This window comes from Cicer arietinum, chromosome 2 (assembly GCF_000331145.2).
Source record: "Cicer arietinum cultivar CDC Frontier isolate Library 1 chromosome 2, Cicar.CDCFrontier_v2.0, whole genome shotgun sequence".
Classification (NCBI taxonomy): domain Eukaryota; kingdom Viridiplantae; phylum Streptophyta; class Magnoliopsida; order Fabales; family Fabaceae; genus Cicer; species Cicer arietinum.
Genome location: NC_021161.2, coordinates 43,054,775 through 43,072,601, shown reverse-complemented (window position 1 = coordinate 43,072,601; position 17,827 = coordinate 43,054,775). Strand labels below are relative to the sequence as shown.

The 17,827-nt window shown below is 29.2% G+C and overlaps 3 protein-coding genes and 3 non-coding genes across 9 annotated transcripts; 3 read left to right on the top strand and 3 right to left on the bottom strand.

The window, feature by feature from the left end:
- Positions 1–386: 386 nt before the first annotated feature.
- Positions 387–1,492, bottom strand: LOC101498465 (protein RSI-1). The gene is made up of 3 exons (XM_004490758.4): positions 1,349–1,492; positions 1,029–1,059; positions 387–828 (listed from the first exon to the last, which is right to left on the bottom strand). Exons 1-3 carry the CDS (start codon positions 1,421–1,423, stop codon positions 647–649), a joined length of 288 nt encoding a protein of 95 aa, XP_004490815.1. The 5' UTR covers positions 1,424–1,492; the 3' UTR covers positions 387–646.
- A 1,639-nt stretch (positions 1,493–3,131) lies between these two features.
- TRNAS-AGA (transfer RNA serine (anticodon AGA)) lies at positions 3,132–3,213 on the top strand. The gene has a single exon. It is a non-coding gene; the product is annotated as a tRNA-Ser (tRNA).
- Positions 3,214–3,296: 83 nt separating this feature from the next.
- Positions 3,297–3,370, bottom strand: TRNAN-GUU (transfer RNA asparagine (anticodon GUU)). Its single transcript has one exon. It is a non-coding gene; the product is annotated as a tRNA-Asn (tRNA).
- Positions 3,371–5,100: 1,730 nt separating this feature from the next.
- On the top strand, positions 5,101–11,038 carry LOC101498134 (senescence-associated protein AAF, chloroplastic). Of its 3 annotated transcripts, none has more exons than XM_004490757.4 (13): positions 5,101–5,239; positions 6,234–6,629; positions 6,728–6,826; positions 7,252–7,325; positions 7,428–7,504; positions 7,624–7,695; positions 8,029–8,097; positions 8,250–8,296; positions 8,377–8,506; positions 8,598–8,666; positions 8,761–8,864; positions 10,246–10,321; positions 10,425–11,038. In XM_004490757.4, exons 2-13 carry the CDS (start codon positions 6,298–6,300, stop codon positions 10,566–10,568), a joined length of 1,293 nt encoding a protein of 430 aa, XP_004490814.1. In that variant the 5' UTR covers positions 5,101–5,239; positions 6,234–6,297; the 3' UTR covers positions 10,569–11,038. The 3 variants fall into 3 exon arrangements, with proteins under 3 accessions (XP_004490814.1, XP_073221290.1, XP_073221291.1); XM_073365189.1 differs by having other exon boundaries at positions 6,710–6,826; XM_073365190.1 differs by lacking the exon at positions 5,101–5,239 and adding an exon at positions 5,512–5,652 and having other exon boundaries at positions 6,710–6,826.
- TRNAN-GUU (transfer RNA asparagine (anticodon GUU)) lies at positions 8,979–9,052 on the bottom strand. Its single transcript has one exon. It is a non-coding gene; the product is annotated as a tRNA-Asn (tRNA).
- Positions 11,039–13,159: 2,121 nt separating the features above from the next.
- Positions 13,160–17,827, top strand: LOC101497576 (myosin-binding protein 3). 2 transcript variants are annotated; one of them, XM_004490756.4, is made up of 5 exons: positions 13,160–14,510; positions 14,629–14,802; positions 15,045–15,173; positions 15,489–16,895; positions 17,202–17,827. In XM_004490756.4, exons 1-4 carry the CDS (start codon positions 13,334–13,336, stop codon positions 16,886–16,888), a joined length of 2,880 nt encoding a protein of 959 aa, XP_004490813.1. In that variant the 5' UTR covers positions 13,160–13,333; the 3' UTR covers positions 16,889–16,895; positions 17,202–17,827. The 2 variants fall into 2 exon arrangements, with proteins under 2 accessions (XP_004490813.1, XP_004490812.1); XM_004490755.4 differs by having other exon boundaries at positions 13,164–14,510; positions 17,196–17,827.

The window sequence follows — 17,827 nt, the reverse complement described above, 5'->3', positions numbered from 1 at the left end:
GGCTTTTTTACATGTATAAGCAACAATTTTTTATGTTTGTAAATGAAAGTAAAAATGTTGGCATGTGACCTATTAAAATAGATATCGACTATTTAGATTAAAGTTTCTAAAATCGTTGTCAAATTATTCATAAGGTTTATGCCACATTTTTGTTGATATTTTTAACCACACTTTTCATCATTTTTTAAAGTAAAAAATTATAGTGAATTACTATTTTTTTCGATAAATAGAGATGACTAATAGTGAAAATCACAAATACACATTAAGATGGGTCACAAAGATACTATTTTCCATAAAAATCTAATGTTAAAACAATTTTTGTTTTTTCATAATACGCACAACTTACTTTTATATATAATATTTCTCAATAGAAATATACTACAATCTCCAAGTAACACAATTGATTTAAATATTTGTAGTACTACAAAGCACATAAGCATTGTTTTTATTGTTACCAAAATTTAAGAATGTCTTTCAACACATAATGGTTAAAAGAAAAAGATGATACATGATGAGTGTCATTGAAAAGTATAACGACTCACTTTCAATTTTCATACACTAGGTGCAAAAACAATCACCATTTCAAAATATAAAAAAAAATAAAATTACATTGCCTAATTATTGATATTATGTATAGAGGGTGAAATTAAGGGCATTTTGGTCCTCCTTCCCTTGTCTTCCAAGTGTTGTAACAAGGGCATACTTGCTTGTTACCATATGTACCAGGAGGAACACAGAGACATGTAGCACAACATTTCTGGCAGAAAAACATGCATGGCTTCTTGTGTGATGTTGCAGAGCAACGATAACTACACCTTGGTTTACAATCTGTACTTGTTTCATTTCTTCACATTATTAGTAATCAAACAATTATTTAATTTATATACACCAAAAGTGTAATTGTTTTTTACATTTATAAAAACTAGTTGTAAAGGTTGCTCTTTACAAAAACAAAAACTAAAATACTCAAAATTTGTTAACCCATACCAATTAACAACCTAACCAAACATCAATTGCATATATTTTACCTGAAGGACGAAGTTTTGCACTTCCATAAGCCTGTTAAGTGATCACATAAAAAAATAAATTTTTACAACATTAGAACAATTAGACTTGTATAATTTATTATTACACACTAGCATCAATTAATCTTATATATTAATCAAATCTATCCGATTGAGTCATTGTCTTAATCATAAGACTAAGTTATATCAAAATCTTCTACTTAACACTAATAGTTGTTAAAATTTCAAACAACTTTCAAATATGAATCTGCGAAAATCATATTAAACACTTTGAAACCACTTGAAATCATAGGGTGAACATTTTGTTGTTGTAATGAATGTACCTGAGCTACATTAGAGAATGTAACCAAAAGAAGCAAAGAGATGACAATGAAGGAGCTATAGCAACGCAATGCCATTGTTGTGAAGAGAATATGAATATAAATCTTAACTATGTCTCACTTAGGAAATGATAGATATTTATAACATGGATGAAATTAAAAATTACCTAAAGCAAATAGTTTCCGTTATTTAAGGCGTTAAAAAGGGGACAGTAATAATAATTGCAAAAAAATACAAAGGAAGTTGCGTGAGAATGTTTGTTAGCGTTAACAGCGGCGTGTTTGTTGTTTCATTTGTTTTGGTTACATTTTTGTCAACTAAGTAACATGGTAGTACTATAGTATAGTACCAATTTCATTTTCATTAGTGATGTAAGGAAGATAAATACAAAAGAGGACGTGGTGACACCAAAATACTACCACTTAGTTGCAAGAAGATGTTATATGATGTGAAATTAGAAAGGGTGAAAATTTCTATAAAAAAATCAATGGTTAAAATTGCCCAAAAATATGATATTTGTGAACCAAAAAGACAATTAAGTCTCGTGAAAATTAATAATTTATGTCGATAATTATAATGATTTATATCTTGAGTTGAACACAAGTCGTATAAACAATAGATTTTAATTGTTTTTTTTTTTAAGATTAGATTTGAATATAAACCGGTAGAAATTTAAATTATTTTATCTAAATACATTATATAATTTCATGAGTAATGTAAGTATTGGAATGGGTCCCAAAGACTCATTTTCCTTTTTTTTTTAATTTTTAAATGGTTATAAGTTTCAAATCAATAAAAATAGACATTTCTAAAAACTCCTTCACCATTAGGACAATTATTTTTACTATAACTCTGATTTCAACTCAATAATCTTTTAATACTTAAATTTTAAATGTTTTTAGTGTTTGCAAATACATTTTTTTTAGTCTTTGCAAAATATTAATTTATTTCTAACTTTTTCAAATATGCCTCTTATTACTTTTGATTATTGTTGGTTTTATTATAATCCTTGACATATATATGCACAATATTTTGTTTTTATTTTTATAAATGATATGATATAACTATGTATAAAAATTCACATGTAAGGGCATGCAAGTTTGATTTTAATTCTTCAAATAAGAATTGTATAAAAACTAAAATTAATAATACATACATATTATTATTATTGAGATTAATTCCAACATAATCAAATTTAACAAAAGAATAAAATAAAACCAATTATAATGATAAACACTTCTTATTTATAATGGCGGCATAACTTGCTTATCACACATTTATCTATCATGTAAAAGCGAACATGTGCCTTAGATCTCAATGGTGAATTTTATCCAATAATTAATTGTCACCGAATCCTTCAAATTATCATTTAAAAGTTAAAGATTATATATCCCTTTCATTTAAAAATGCCACATTTAAAAATTTATTTGAAGTCTAAAAATCCATTGGACTAACCCTACCAAGTCTCCATACTTCAGAGGCTTTCTCTCATACTCTCCCATCTTAACTTGCAAATAAAAAGCAAAATTTCTTGGTGCCATCTCCATTGCCTACTTTAAAATTAACTCGATCTCATATATTTTTCAAGATACTTGCATTATATACTGTAATTTGTACCTATTCTAATTCATCATTCAATCATGAAACTTTTAATCATATAACATGTTAAACTAATTTTTATATATTCCACTATAGAGTATGGACCATTTAAAGAAGCATAGAAAATACATTATAGAGAGATAATGAAACAATTATCTACAATATAGGGCCAAACATTATCAAGAAGTGGACGTGCCGGAGTGGTTATCGGGCATGACTAGAAATCATGTGGGCTTTGCCCGCGCAGGTTCGAATCCTGCCGTCCACGATTTTTCATATTTTTTTAAATTTCGAATAAAATAATTTCAGAACAAAAATGTAAAATAATTAATAAAACTCAAAAAAAAAAATCGCTAGAAGGAGGGCTTGAACCTCCGACCTTGTGGTTAACAGCCACACGCTCTAACCATCTGAGCTATTCCAGCTTATATTTTAATTTTAAATAACTTCACTTTTAACCAGAATTACAACTTAACTTTATATAATTTTACTTTTAACAAAGAATTACAACTTAACTTTATATAATTTCACTTTGTTTTTAGTCTCAGGAGTTCATTTTTTAGTCTTTGGAATCTTTTTTATGTTATTTTTTTTTATTCTCGGTAATAATTGTTTTTTTGTGTTTCTAAATGTTTTTTTTCCTCCAATCAGTATGACATACATGTTACTGTATATTGATTCTAATATAAAATATTTTACAAAGACTACAAATAAATAACATATTTGTCAAAAGATAATGATCAAAACAAAAGTTTGGTATAAATATAATGATTAATTAAAAACAAACAAATTTTTTATAAAAACCAATAGAAAAATTTATATATTTGTAGATTAAAATTTTATTGAAGTACAAAAGTTTACCCTTTTTCATTTGGAAACATGAAAATCATGTTTGGTTAATAAATAGGAAAAAGAAAAAAAAGTAAAAATGAGATGATTTAGAGTGAAATTAATTTAATTTTTCGAATAGTACAATCTTTAGATTTAGTCTTTAATTTTATTAATAATTCAATATAGTTTGGGAGATTAAAATTGAAAAATTTCTATCGTGTTAATTAATTTGCATGACTTAATTTAGTCTTTAAAATTATATTATTCATAATGATTAATGTAATTGAGAATTTTAAAAGTCAATAATTATTTTGAATTTTTTGTTAGTTTTTTTTACCAAACTAACAACTTTCAACAATTTTAATACTAAATTAGCCATTCACTCACTATTTTTCAATTGTTTGTTGAGAAAATGGAATGAAACAAAGATACAAGTTTCTCTTATTTTTTATTTTATTTTTCTGTAATCAAATATTAATAGTTAGTTTTGTTATTGGGTCAGGGGAAAAATATTAGCATTAAATGTCGAACTCCTAAATTCCTTTTTAAAATCTATTCGGTGCTTTAAATCAAATCATGATACTAGATATAATGGAGTAAAGAGTAAATTAGAAAGAAAAAATAAAAATAAAAATTTATAAAATGTGAAAAATAAGTGTAAATAGACAAACTATTCATTAAAATTGGGGCCATCGATAAAAAAAAAAAAAACTGGTCAAACCTCTATTATTATTAAAGACTATGACAAAATACATTAGATGAACTAACATTATTAGAGACTACATTCCATATCTTATGAAACAAAAATTATTTAACCTTTACATATATACCAAGATGACAACTTCAAAGTTGACATGAAATGCATCAATTACATAAGTTTTTTTTTTTAGTAATATGACAAGATTGGTTATCCACATGAAAAACCACCTATTTATTTAATATGTCATATAAAAAACTTCTAACAACAAAATTTAACCAATAAATCATTTTAATTAACAAATTACAATTTAAAAAATATATTTATTAATATATAAAATTCAAAATCTATTTTGATCTGGCCACGTACTTTCAAATAACTCTTTGGATATTAACTCAAAAAGTAACCTAACTAAAAGAAGAAATTGAAAAGATAAAAATTTGTAAAAAGGCAAGTGGATGAGGGAATGACGTGTTGTTTCATTCCACTCTTCACTTATCTATAGTCTTTACTCTTAATTCCATTCCTCTTTTTTTTTTTTTTTTTTTTTTTTTTTTTTTTTTTTTCTTTAGTTTTTCTTCCTTGTTGGCATTCATAGGGCCACACCCTAATCTAGTGGTTCTCAATTTTATGTGTCATGTTTTTTCCCTTTCTTTCAATCTCTTTATTCCTAAAATCATTTACAATATAAATAATTATATATATATATATATGCTCCTTTACTTGAAAAAAACAAAAAAATAAAAACTATGCATTTGCTCTACAGGTCAGTTTTTAGCTTCCATTTCAGTTCATTAGTTAAAACAATGTTTCGGTTTTTTATTTATCTAATTAGTATTGTTCGTTTATTGTTCTATGATTGAAATTTTAAGTGTTTTTTTAGTATAAATTGCTTCCTCCTGAAATGATGACAACTGTTTGTTTTGGTTCTACCAATTTTGGGTGAATTTATTTAATTTTCTAACTATCAATTCATATTATTTCTGAACTTTTGTATTATTATATAACGAATCTATACTCTATAGTTTAGTTTTCAACTTCAAATTTTGAGATCTTTGTAGTCACACCCTCTGTACCACCAATACTTCTCTTAGTGTCTGTGTTAGTATATGTGTTTCATGGGTCACACATGTATTGATGCTGTTCAGAATCTAGCTCTGGATCTTGATTAGAACCAAGGTACTACTATTTGAGCTGTGCTTTGCTTTAAATAGATGTTTCTTTTAAGAAACTTTTGGATAAGGTTGGGGTATAGGGTGCATAATATTTGCATAAATGTTGAATATTATCACATTTCTGAAATATAGACTTCATAATACTGTATAATTTGTCTGACTTCTTTGTAATAAAATATGGACATAATTGTTTATTTATAGCTAGCTATCTTGACATATTTTTTAAATTATACTTGTCATGATTTATATTGAAGGACTTCTGATAAATAAGTGTTGTCAATCGCAAATCATGGAAAATAGTAATTTGTTCATATTTTGCCTCTATAACCGCTATTTGACAATACTTTGTATAATAATGTATCGCAAAACAATAACAATTTGTTCGGATTCTGCTATGTATAGTGCCTCTATTTGATAACATTGCTTCTGATTATTTTAGTGTTTTTTCTCAATCAAATCTTTAATTGTATTTTTCAGAAGAAAATCATCCTTGTATTCCTTATTCTTAATGGAAATTGTGAAAAGTTCACTATGTCTATGTAGTAACTATGTTTTCATTCTCTTTTTGTTGTTTTACTTCTACAGAAGAATATAGATATTTCAAATGCAATGAAGGCCAGGTGTATCTCATTCTTACATTGATCTTCTGATGGCTCTTACAGCAAACAAAGTTTCAAATGGTCCTATCTTGACTAATAGATCAACAATTTCTAGATCACATGGAGAACATTATTTTTCCTCGTCAACGAGGATCAACAGAATACAGCTTTTGAGAGTTAAATTGGAACATGGACATGTTAACAATGGATTTGTCTTCAATGAGAGATCATCCTTATTCAATGAATCATTTTGGTTTGTTAATGGAAAACCAGTTAGTTTAATCTCAAAGACATCTTTGGTTTCATGTAAATCAACCGGAGCAAATAACACCGAAGAGAAAGAACGTGTTACAGCTTATGATGATGTTTCTGATTTAACTAGGTAAGGAAATTAAAACATTGGTGATATAACTAGGCTCCTATATATCTTTTTTCTTACCTTTTGATGATGGCATACTTGAGACCTGTTCACATGTACAGACGACACGCCGAAGATCAGAAAAATGATCAGGCTCGTTCAGTTCGTGGCTTGGCTGAAGCTTATAGATTTGTCTGTAACGATGCAAAGTTTCTCTCGCGGTACATCCTGCAATCTGATTTTGATTATATGCTAAAAATACTGTTTCTGTTTGAAATTTACTTCAACTATTGTTCATCTTCAATATCTTTTTAGAAATATATTGTTGGAGATATATGAATTGACAAAAAAATCTTTAAATTGGAGAACTCTTAATTAATCACTATACAATACAATCAATTACTTGAAAACTATTATTAACTGTCCTAGTAGATATTTTAGTAATCAAGATAGGAGGAGTTATAATACAGAAAACGTCTCGACCTGACTTAAACATTGGTTCTCAACTCATTTTCCGGTCGTTTCAACTTTCATGTAATTTTATATTCTAAACAATTAAAATTTATTTCATTTAAGAAATAACAGTAAGAAACAATATTTTATCCTGATATATGCGGAAATAACCATTAACTCATTGCTTCTGCAGTGGCATAATGAGGATGGATGCTCGTGCACGCCGAGATGTAGCTTTTCTAGGGACAGAATTTCTCAAACTTGATGGTTAGCTCATTTACGTTGTTTAAATAATGTGCTATATTACTCACATTATTTACCTTGTTTAAATAATGTGGTCACCTTAATTTTCTCTACTATGCTGCATAGCTCGAGCAAGAAAGGATACTGAGAAAATCGACCGTGGTGTCAAGGAAAAAGCTAAGCGCCTTAATCGTATTGCCACTGTATGAATCATCTAGAATTAGAACATTCCAATTTTTTGTGGTGAAGATTTAAGAGTACACGTCAATGGTGTAATGCTTTTTTTCTTTGTTTATTATATTTTATTTTATATGCTCTGCAGATCTTGAAGGATATAGCTCAGTCCAGATTGAAAAGTGCTGCGGATGAGCACTGGAGTGATGGGGCCTTAGAGGTAAATATGTTATCTCTAATCTATCAGTTTTAATTTGCAATATTATATTCTTGGTTAGTTTGATATGTGATCAGTACTGATATAATTTGCATCATGTAATATTTGTGTACTCATAATTTGTTGGTTGTCATGTAATGTTGATTGTTAATTTCTTTTCCTTCATAAAAAGCATAAACACATAATTTTTATGCAATATCAACACATAATTACTGTTAATATTTTTTTTTCTTGATATTCATAAGAAACATGAGGCGTTTGGTTATTTATAATTCCTATAAATATGAATGACCAGAAAATACAAGACTCCTTTTGACATAACCTTTAAATTGTCAGGCTGATTTACGCCTGGCTGACTTCCGTGCCAAGCAACGCGCCATGGAAGATGCCCTTATGGCCTTGGAGGTGATATTTTATGCTTTACATTTGTTTACTTTGGAACCTTTTTTTTCAATAAAAAAATAAAAGTTTATGATCCCAGTGCTTATTTCTAAATATATATTATTTGTTTTAAGCTCCAACATAAATAACTTCGTTCTATTACATAAATATTGCAGCTCATAAAAAACATCCACAACCTGATGGTGAGCAAGATGTATCACTTGTAAGTCAAGTAATTTAAAATGCTTTCTTATACTTACATATGTTAAACTCTATAACGTTTCATATGATGTTGTGGTGCAGTCCTATTTCTAGAGATAAGGGTTCTCTTTCAGAAAATAATGCCAGAAGACGAATCATGCTTGAAAAGAATGGAAAAACCACAAATTCCTTTCCCGGGGATGTGACGACAGAACGGATTAATGCTCTTCAGGTCTTTCTTCTTTTCCATTTTCTTTTTGGGTTTTGTTTCTATATCAAACATGAATCACATCAATCATGCTCTAAGATTTTAGTATCTATAGGAAGCTTACTGGAGTATGGCATCAGCACTTTCTGAAGCAGATGGAATTGATTACACTGATCCTGAAGAGGTTAGATTCACCATAAAGTTTTATTCCTGTATGATATTCCTAGTCACTATTTTTAAGTATTGATATTAATACATTTTTTTTATACTGAGAGCAGCTTGAGTTGTTGATCACAACTCTTATAGACCTTGATGCAATGGATGGTAAACAAAGTGTATCTTTGTTGGCAGAATGTTCTAGTTCCCCTGATGTCAGTACTAGGTAAGCTTCCTTTGATTTTATGATCTTTCAAGAATTAGACCACATTTTCTATTCAATGTGCATAGTTCAATTTGAAATAATTAATAATCACGAAAATGAAAAATAAATAAAAATCGCTAGAAGGAGGGCTTGAACCTTCGACCTTGTGGTTAACAGCCACACGCTCTAACCATCTGAGCTATTCCAGCTTATAATATAATATTGAATTTAAAAGTTTTATCTTTGCTAAAAAAATTATTTTCTTAAACAATTCATTTTTTATTCTTTGGAATCTTTTTTTACCAACATTGTTATTTTTTTTTTGTTCTCGGTAATAACTGTTTTTTTTTTTAGTTTCTAAATGTATTTTTTTCCTCCAACCAATATGACATCATGTTACTGGACATTGTTTCTAATATACAGTACTTTACAAAGACTACAATAAAATAACATAGTTGTCAAAAAAAAAATGATCAAAACAAAAGTTTGGTATAATTATAAGGGTTAATTAAAAACATACAAATTTTTTATAGAAACCAACAGAAAAATTTATGTATTTGTAAAGATTAAAATCATATTGAAGTACTAAAGTTTACCCTCTTTCATTTGGAGACATGAAAATCATGTTTGGTTAATAAAAAACAAAAAAAAAAAAATAAAGGAAAAAAGAAGAGTATAAATGAGATGATTTTGAGTGAAATTAATTTAATTTTTCGAATTGTACAATCTTTAGATTTAGTCTTTAATTTTATTAATATTTCAATATAGTTTGAGAGGCTAAAATCGAAAATCTTCTATCATGTTAATTAATTTGCATGACTTAATTTAGTCTTTAAAATTATATTATTCATAATGACTAATGTAATTGAGAATTTAAAAAGTGAATAATTATTTTGAATTAACCTACTAAATAGTGTTCTATATGTCAGTATAAGATTAATCATTAGGCTTAATCTCCATACTTCCTTATATATCATGATTAGTTTTGTTGTAAAAAAGAGAGTGTAGTATCAATATGAATAGGGGTAGGGTTTTATCCTTTCTATGTTGTTAGACAGCAAATGCTAATCTAAAGTAAACAGATAAATACACGCACAAGAACACAACGTAATATCACACAGTTCAGCCAATTGTGCCTCTGTTTTTGACAATTGAGTGACTGATGCAGTTTTCCTATTATACAATGCATAGGGTTATAAAGTACAAGTTGTGTACTTGTTGCACTTTTAGCTCCACTCGCTACACACAAGCATCTCTGCCCACTTATCAACGAATAATATGAGTCATACTCAATATAATTCCATCTAAAATATTATCATCTCATAATTTAAATGGCAAGCATGTATGCAAAATATAATAACCCTTGTTCAATTTCATTTATCGTGTGAATGTAAACTTATAGACGAGCTTTAGCGAAGGCACTTGCAGCAGCACCATCAATGTGGACTCTTGGAAATGCAGGGATGGGGGCATTACAGGTCTGTGATTCATTACTTTTCCACAAAAAGTACTTTTCGACGGGTAATATGTACTTTCATATTTTCCATCTAGCAAAGTTGATGTGTTTGATTCATGATGCAGAGGCTTGCGGAGGATAGTAACCCGGCCATTGCAGCTGCAGCATCCAAAGCTATTTATGAACTGAAAAAGCAATGGGAAATAGAGGAAGGTGATAACTGGAGGTTTATGATGGATGAAAGCACCAAGGAAGAAAATGAAAGCTGAGAATCTGATAATTAAGAAGATACCAATTCATAAATCTTTAAAACTTTACACTGTACAGCATGAGTATGTCTCCCTAGGATTCTAAATAGTGTAGGATTAACCCATATGATCACTGGAAAGTTATGTAGCACCCGACACTTCAAATTGAAGTTGTGTCTGATGTCCAACATGTGTTGGTGTCCGACACGACACCGACACATGTAGGTACATTCAATTACTTCCATTTTTCCACACTATGATCGCTCTCGATGTGTCAATATCATTGTTGTATCTGTATTGGTGCTTCATATCTGGGAAGTGACTACTACTAGTTAAGATGCCAATATGCTGGTTATATGCATTAGAAATTGCAGAACTTTCTTCATCTATAGATACATATTTGTAACATTAATTGTTCTATGTAAGAACTTTCCTACATAAGTTTCTCAACAACTATGCTTTTATCTAGTACAATACTGAAATTTGACTTACTGTCTATTTTCCTAGGATGAATGCTGCACATTTGGATATAATGGTTGTTTGGCCATTGCATATGTGCATGCAATAGAGTATTTTCTTCCCCTTGATGTTGGATAATTTGAAATTGAGTATTGTTAGAACAAATTATTGAGAAATTTATTTTACCCTAAAGCTTAACTTATTGTGCTCTAGCATAAATAAATAAAGTGAATGACGGTACAAGCATGGTGTTACATTTTATATTCCGGAAACTTTGGTAATTGAAAAAATAGAGTAAAAAAGGAGAGAATTTTTACTTTGAATGAAAAAAATATATTTTGTAAAACTTAAAATTTGAGTTTCGTAAAATGTTTAACTTCTTTGAAAAATGGGTATATTCCATAAAAATCAGAATTTGAGTTTAACCAAAGGTGCAGTTTTGGGCTTGACCTAGTTATTTATAAATAATAATAATAATAATAATAATAATAATAATAATAATAACAACAACAATAATAAATAAATAAAATAATAATATTAAATGCTACATTGGACAGAAAATCTCTTATCAATTAAACGGGGATTAATGCTATCTCAACCATTCATTAATTTGATTAAGGTATCAGTTGGTAAGATTTAATGATTTCATTAATATCTCTTTACATCTTAAATCCAGGAATGAACTTTTCAAAAGCTAAAGAAAAAAGAGACCTAAAAAAGCAAAAGCTGAAGGCAAGACTATATGATCCCCCACATTACATTATTTCCATTCTTTATTCATACAAAAGGCCTTAAATCACTGTCACAGTACCTATATTTGATTCAAGTCCTTCCCTTCTTTCAATTCACTTTTTCTTTTCATCATTCCAACCACTTTTGACACCCTTCTTCCATCATTCCTACCCCTTCACTTTAAGTTTTTCAATACAAGAATCCCAAGTCACCCACTACTCCTTATCATGTTTTCTACATGATTAATTCATTAATGTGAATATAAAAATTCTGTTTATAAAGTTTTATGTGTATTCATGTATTGATGATGTTCTAAACGTCTAGCTGATCAATAAGTTTTAATTGTCTACAAAAAAACAATAATTCCATTTAAAACTTCAATCAATATGAGTATTTGGATACTTCACATAAATTTCATTAAATCAACTATAGTAATTGAAAAATATTGATTCCGATTAAGTAGAAAATTAGTACTATCTTCGATCTCAAATATAAAAAAAAAATTACTCATATTTTTTTTTTTTATCTTAAAATACTCTTTGTTTTATATATAACTTAAAATAATCTTCGATTAATATAAACATTATTTTTCACGACTCTTTTATTTTAATAGAACAAGTTTTTAAGAAAAACATTTTTAACAATGCATTGTAACTTTTATGAGATCAAGAATATTAATTACATTTAACTAATTTTTTTTAACAAATATGAAGTTAGTTATTTTTGTTTGTTATCAAAAACGAAAAAAATGTTCAAGAAAAGTCGAACACTAAATATGTAAACATTTATTAAAATGGAGATTTGAATCATTATATGAAATACTTCCTTCTATTAGAGCTAATAATGATTGATTAGTACATTATGTTGTTAGAAAAATAATAGTACATATTGAAGTGTAGAAGTTTACTCAACGAAAGAGAGAGTATGGTTATAGTTAATTTAGCATTAATGGGGAAGTAACACTAACAAATGTATGACCTACTAACCATTGGTGGGGACCATCTTGCGCGTGGGAGTGGTCCAAACCAAATTCATGGGCTGTCTATAGTTTTTGTTTTGGTTACATTTTCTCTTTAGCTTTTTGCTGTGTTTGACTACAAGTTCATAACAATAACAATTAGGTACATGTGCAGTGAAAAATAACTCACTAAAAGTTGTTCCACAAATAAATATTAACTATTTTTGCTTAGAAAAATGGGATGGTCAAATAAGCATGAGTTTTTTATTTTTTTTTTATTTTTAATTTTAATATCACAAATCATATTCTCTAGCTCCAAAGTGTGTATTCATTTTAGGCACATAAATGAGAATAATACAATATGCTACAACACATTAAAAAAAAAGTGTGCATGCAACAAAACCAACACAAGTAATTATCATGTCGGGTAGTGAAACAAGCATAGATAAAAATATAACTGCTAAGATCCACTTTATTCTAAAGTTAATTATTAATGGTCCATAATAACATTACTGATACAGTGACACAATCACTTGCACATTTCTTAGACCATGTTTCATACACTTTTCTTTTGAATCTGTTCTGTTTTCTTTTGTGTACTATTCAATCTCCTTCTCTAGTTTAAGCAAAAATATCAATGGCTACCAACAAATTTGCAACCATGTTACATAGAAGCACCAACAAAATAGTTGCAATTCTAGTATATGCATTTCTTGAATGGATTTTAATTATTCTTCTCCTTCTAAACTCTTTGTTCAGTTACTTCATCACAAAATTTGCCAATTTTTTTGGCCTTAAACCACCTTGTCTTTATTGTTCAAGAGTTGATAATGTGTTTCATCAAGAAAATGAAACAATTTTTCAAAGTGATCTTGTTTGTGAGACTCATGCAACTGAGATTTCAAACATTAGTTACTGTTCAAATCATCAAAGATTAGCACAAACACATAGCATGTGTGAAGATTGTTTTTCTTCAAGACCAAATCTTCATCATGAAAAGTACTTCTCATTTGGTATGAGACATGATGAGAATGTGACGAATAGGTGTTCTTGTTGCAATGAGAGATTGAAAAACCAAATTTACCCTTCTTATTTGTTGTTGAAGCCTTCTTGGGATGATGATGGTAACTATCTAAGCAAAGGGTCTCTCATTGTTGAATCAATAGAAGATGATGATGACAAAGAAGGTGATAAGTACCTTGAGTTTGAGATAAACAATGGAGAAGAACATGATCATGATCATGAGCATCAGATATTTTCTGATATTGAAAGTTTTATCCTTAGAGAAGTAGCCGAGGATCGATCGAGTTCGGTTTCGAACTTGAATTCTGATGAAAAGGATGTAGAAAAAGATGATCCAAGTGGCGATGATAATTTTATTCATCAATTTGATGATACTACTATTATGCAGGTTTCACATTGTGAAGATAGATCACTTGAAATCATCGATATGCGATTTCGGAATGATGTAACTTGTGACGATAACAGGTTGATATCTGTTGAGTTGATAGATTCTATCACTTGTTTAAAGTATGAATTATGCAAATTGAATGAGGATCTTGTAAAGAGGGAGGAAAAGATTCAAACTTCAGCCAGTGAGTCCCTAGTTGAACTGCATTCAAGTGTTGTAGGAGGGGAAGTAGTACTCACAATGGATGAGAATGTAGAGAAAACAAACATGAGAGAACTTGAAAGCTTGGAAAATTCTATAACTGTTGAAGTTGAAGGGTTTAATCAGAATTCAGAAGCTCAAACTTGTGTGAATGATGATAATAGTATTGAAGCAGCCACAGAAGAAACAAACGATGCACAAGGTACACAAAAAATGCTTGACTTATAGAGTTTCATGAACTTTATTCACATTTATGTTGAATGATCCTATTACATATTTGATTTAATGACTATTATTCACAAGTTTTTGGTTATATGCAGTTGATCTTCCTCGATCTCAAGATGATGAATCTGAATCAAGTGATGATGATGCTGAAATTCAAAATGCCTTTGAAATATTTTTTTCTCAGAATAATCTAAGTATGTCTAACAGTTTATCCAATGATGACAGAAATTTAGAAACAGATATGGAAGAACAAGAAAATACTCCACTAGGTACAAAAACAATGCATGGATTATGTTTTTTCATGTCTCCTATTATGCTAGTTCATTAATTGTGATCACATGTTTAGATAAAATAACTTAATTTATCATACTTGAGAGATCATGCATTCACATATGAATGTTTAGCTTTATAAAGTAGATACTTAACAGTTGATACACAACATTGATGTATGCTTAATATGATACTGTGATTTACTGTTAAACATTCATGACTTCAACATTTGCTTACACAGCTAATCTGCCTCCATCTGATGAACCAACCTTGTCAAGTCAATGCATACCAGAAGATCAATCTTCTACAAGTGAGGATGATACTGAAGTTAACAATGCATTTGATGAATTCATTGCTCAGAATAATCTATGTGAGTTTTACATCTAATTGTGAACCACTCAATTCTTTTTTCAATACCTTGAGTCCTTAAATTGGTTCAATTGAGCTTATCTATTGGCATAAGCACTTGTGATACTATTTTGTAGAGTTTTTGAAAACAACTTATGACATGTCTACAAGTTGTTTTCAGCTTATTTCCATAAGCTCTCCAAGAAAGTTTATGACAACAGCTTATATGAAAACAATTCGACTTTATTTTATCTTTTAGTATAGAAATAACTTACACTTAAACACTTATATGATAAGTATTTGTGCTATAAGCGCTTAACTGAACTACAACATGCAGGTATAGATAAAAAAGGTGTAAATGATAATGAATATAATGAAATGGATGAGAAAACAATAACAGTTGAAAAAATTGAGGAGGAAACAAGCCATGAATCATCCAAATGCTCAGAGTCATGTGAAGTAGAGGAAGATAAGCTTCCAGAAACTCCTAGTTCTGCAGATGCCATGCATTATCTTCATAGGAAATTGATGCTCTTTGAGAAAAGAGAATCAGGAGCAGAAGATTCTGGAGATGGTAGTGTTGCAAGTGAGGTAGAATTCGGCGATCCAGTGTTAACAATCGATCGGCTGAAAACAGCGCTAAAATCAGAACAAAAAGCTCTAAGTGCTATATATCAAGAACTAGAAGAAGAGAGAAGTGCCTCAGCAATAGCTGCAAACCAAACAATGGCAATGATAACAAGGTTGCAAGAAGAAAAAGCAGCAATGCAGATGGAAGCATTGCAATACCAAAGAATGATGGAAGAACAAGCTGAATATGATCAAGAGGCTTTACAGCTTTTGAACGATTTAATGACGAAAAGAGAGAGAGAGAAGCAAGAACTTGAAATGGAATTGGAAGAGTATAGGCAGAAGGTTATGGATTATGAAGCAAAAGAGAAGTTAAGAATGTTGAGAAGAATGAAAGATGGAAGTATAAGAAGTAGAGACTCTTCTTGTTCTTGTTGCAACACGGGCTATACCGATGAGTTATCGGATGATCTTAACAATGAAAATGAGGAAAAGGAAGAAGGTAATGGTATTTTCAATAATCAAGAAGATAAAGTTTCTAACTTGGAAGAGATTGCATTAGATTGTGTAAAGCATGTAAGTGAACTTGATAGTACTTTGGTAGAATTTGAGGAAGAGAAAGCTTCTATTCTAGATCAACTCAAAGCATTAGAAGAAAAGATAGTTTCATTGGAAGATGGGGAAGAACTTCTTGATGAGAAGTGCAATTTTAGAAGTCTAGAGGACTATTCAAATGATTTTTCAGATGATGATAAACACTCTCCAAGAAGAACAATAGGTTGCTTGGCAAAGAAGTTACTACCATATTTAGATGAAGCTGATAATGAGAATGATGGAACATTTACATATAGAAAATTGGAAAGTGATTCAATTGATATGGAAATGCAAAACTCAGCTCCTATAATAAGTGAAATGGATAGTATGAAAGTTTCTATTGAAGAAGAGGTTGATCGTGTTTATGACAGGTTACAAGCTCTTGAAACAGATAGGGAATTTCTACACCATTGTATGGGATCCATACAAAATGGTGGAGATGAAGGAAAGGATTTACTTCAAGAAATCTTGCAACATCTTCGCGATCTTAAGAGTGTTGAACTCCGTCTCAAGACTTTGGACAATGATCCATCCCCTATAATTAAGTTGCATTCGCCAAACAATAACTTGTAGGCATAAGGTATATATGCATTTTATATTGAATCTAAATAATTTATTTATTTTTGTTTAAAGTGCATTTATTTTCCTTGAAGTATGATTAAATGTCACGTGCACACAACTTTTATTTTCTAAATCACACTCTCCTCTCCTAAGATTTAATAGAGGGGAGGTGAGCGTAAATTAGTATATAGATAACAATGTATTTTGCAACAATAAATGTGTTATTTAATATATCTCAATGATTACAACACTTCAAGAATAACTCTTTTATTCTTAGCATTAGTGATTCATAAACTGAAATATTTTATATGTTGCTTAGATGCAGGTTGCAATGTTGGAAGTGATCATGATGAATATGCACAAGTAGGATTTCTAAAGAGTTATTTCTCAATTAATGTGCTTCATATAGAAGCATTATAACCAAATTTTGTTGCAAAAAATGGGAGAAAAAAAATTCTCCAATGGAAGGAGGAGGGATTTCTAGTTTTATATCATGGTTTGTTAAATGGTGATATGCAAACTACAAAGATGAAGGATGTTTATGTATGTAAGGTGTGAGCTTTGGGCTAATTAAAAAAAAAAAATTATGCAAAGTTCATAATTTTGCAAGATGAAGGAGAATGATTTTTTCTCTACCTTTTATATTTTCAAGAGCCTCCAATTGATACGTTTAGATTAATTAATTCAAATGTATATTTAAAAAATACATTTGAATTAATTAATTTAGAAAATATTGGAGTGAAATAAGAAATTCTACAATTTAAATTACTTTGAGATTTTTAGAAATGAATTTCTCAATACATAAAATCTGATTAATTTTGTTCTTTCATTTTCCTATCCTTTGTTAGGTTTGTTAGATGGGGGAGGAAAAATAGTAAAATTGTAGGTAGCAAGTTGGGTGTTAAAATTGTGCGCTTGTAAATTTTACAATAAAATCTTGTGTCTATTGAT

Excerpts from the sequence above, each read along its gene's own strand:
- LOC101497576 (XM_004490756.4), top strand. The coding sequence starts at position 13,334 with ATGGCTACCAACAAATTTGCAACCATGTTACATAGAAGCACCAACAAA. Across the intron at positions 14,511-14,628 it reads AGAAACAAACGATGCACAAG|TTGATCTTCCTCGATCTCAA; the intron begins GTACACAAAAAA and ends GGTTATATGCAG. Across the intron at positions 14,803-15,044 it reads ACAAGAAAATACTCCACTAG|CTAATCTGCCTCCATCTGAT; the intron begins GTACAAAAACAA and ends TTGCTTACACAG.
- LOC101498465 (XM_004490758.4), bottom strand. The coding sequence starts at position 1,423 with ATGGCATTGCGTTGCTATAGCTCCTTCATTGTCATCTCTTTGCTTCTT. Across the intron at positions 1,060-1,348 it reads CATTCTCTAATGTAGCTCAG|GCTTATGGAAGTGCAAAACT; the intron begins GTACATTCATTA and ends ATCACTTAACAG. Across the intron at positions 829-1,028 it reads TGCAAAACTTCGTCCTTCAG|ATTGTAAACCAAGGTGTAGT; the intron begins GTAAAATATATG and ends AAACAAGTACAG.
- LOC101498134 (XM_073365189.1), top strand. The coding sequence starts at position 6,298 with ATGGCTCTTACAGCAAACAAAGTTTCAAATGGTCCTATCTTGACTAAT. Across the intron at positions 6,630-6,709 it reads GATGTTTCTGATTTAACTAG|ACCTGTTCACATGTACAGAC; the intron begins GTAAGGAAATTA and ends GGCATACTTGAG. Across the intron at positions 8,667-8,760 it reads ATTACACTGATCCTGAAGAG|CTTGAGTTGTTGATCACAAC; the intron begins GTTAGATTCACC and ends TACTGAGAGCAG.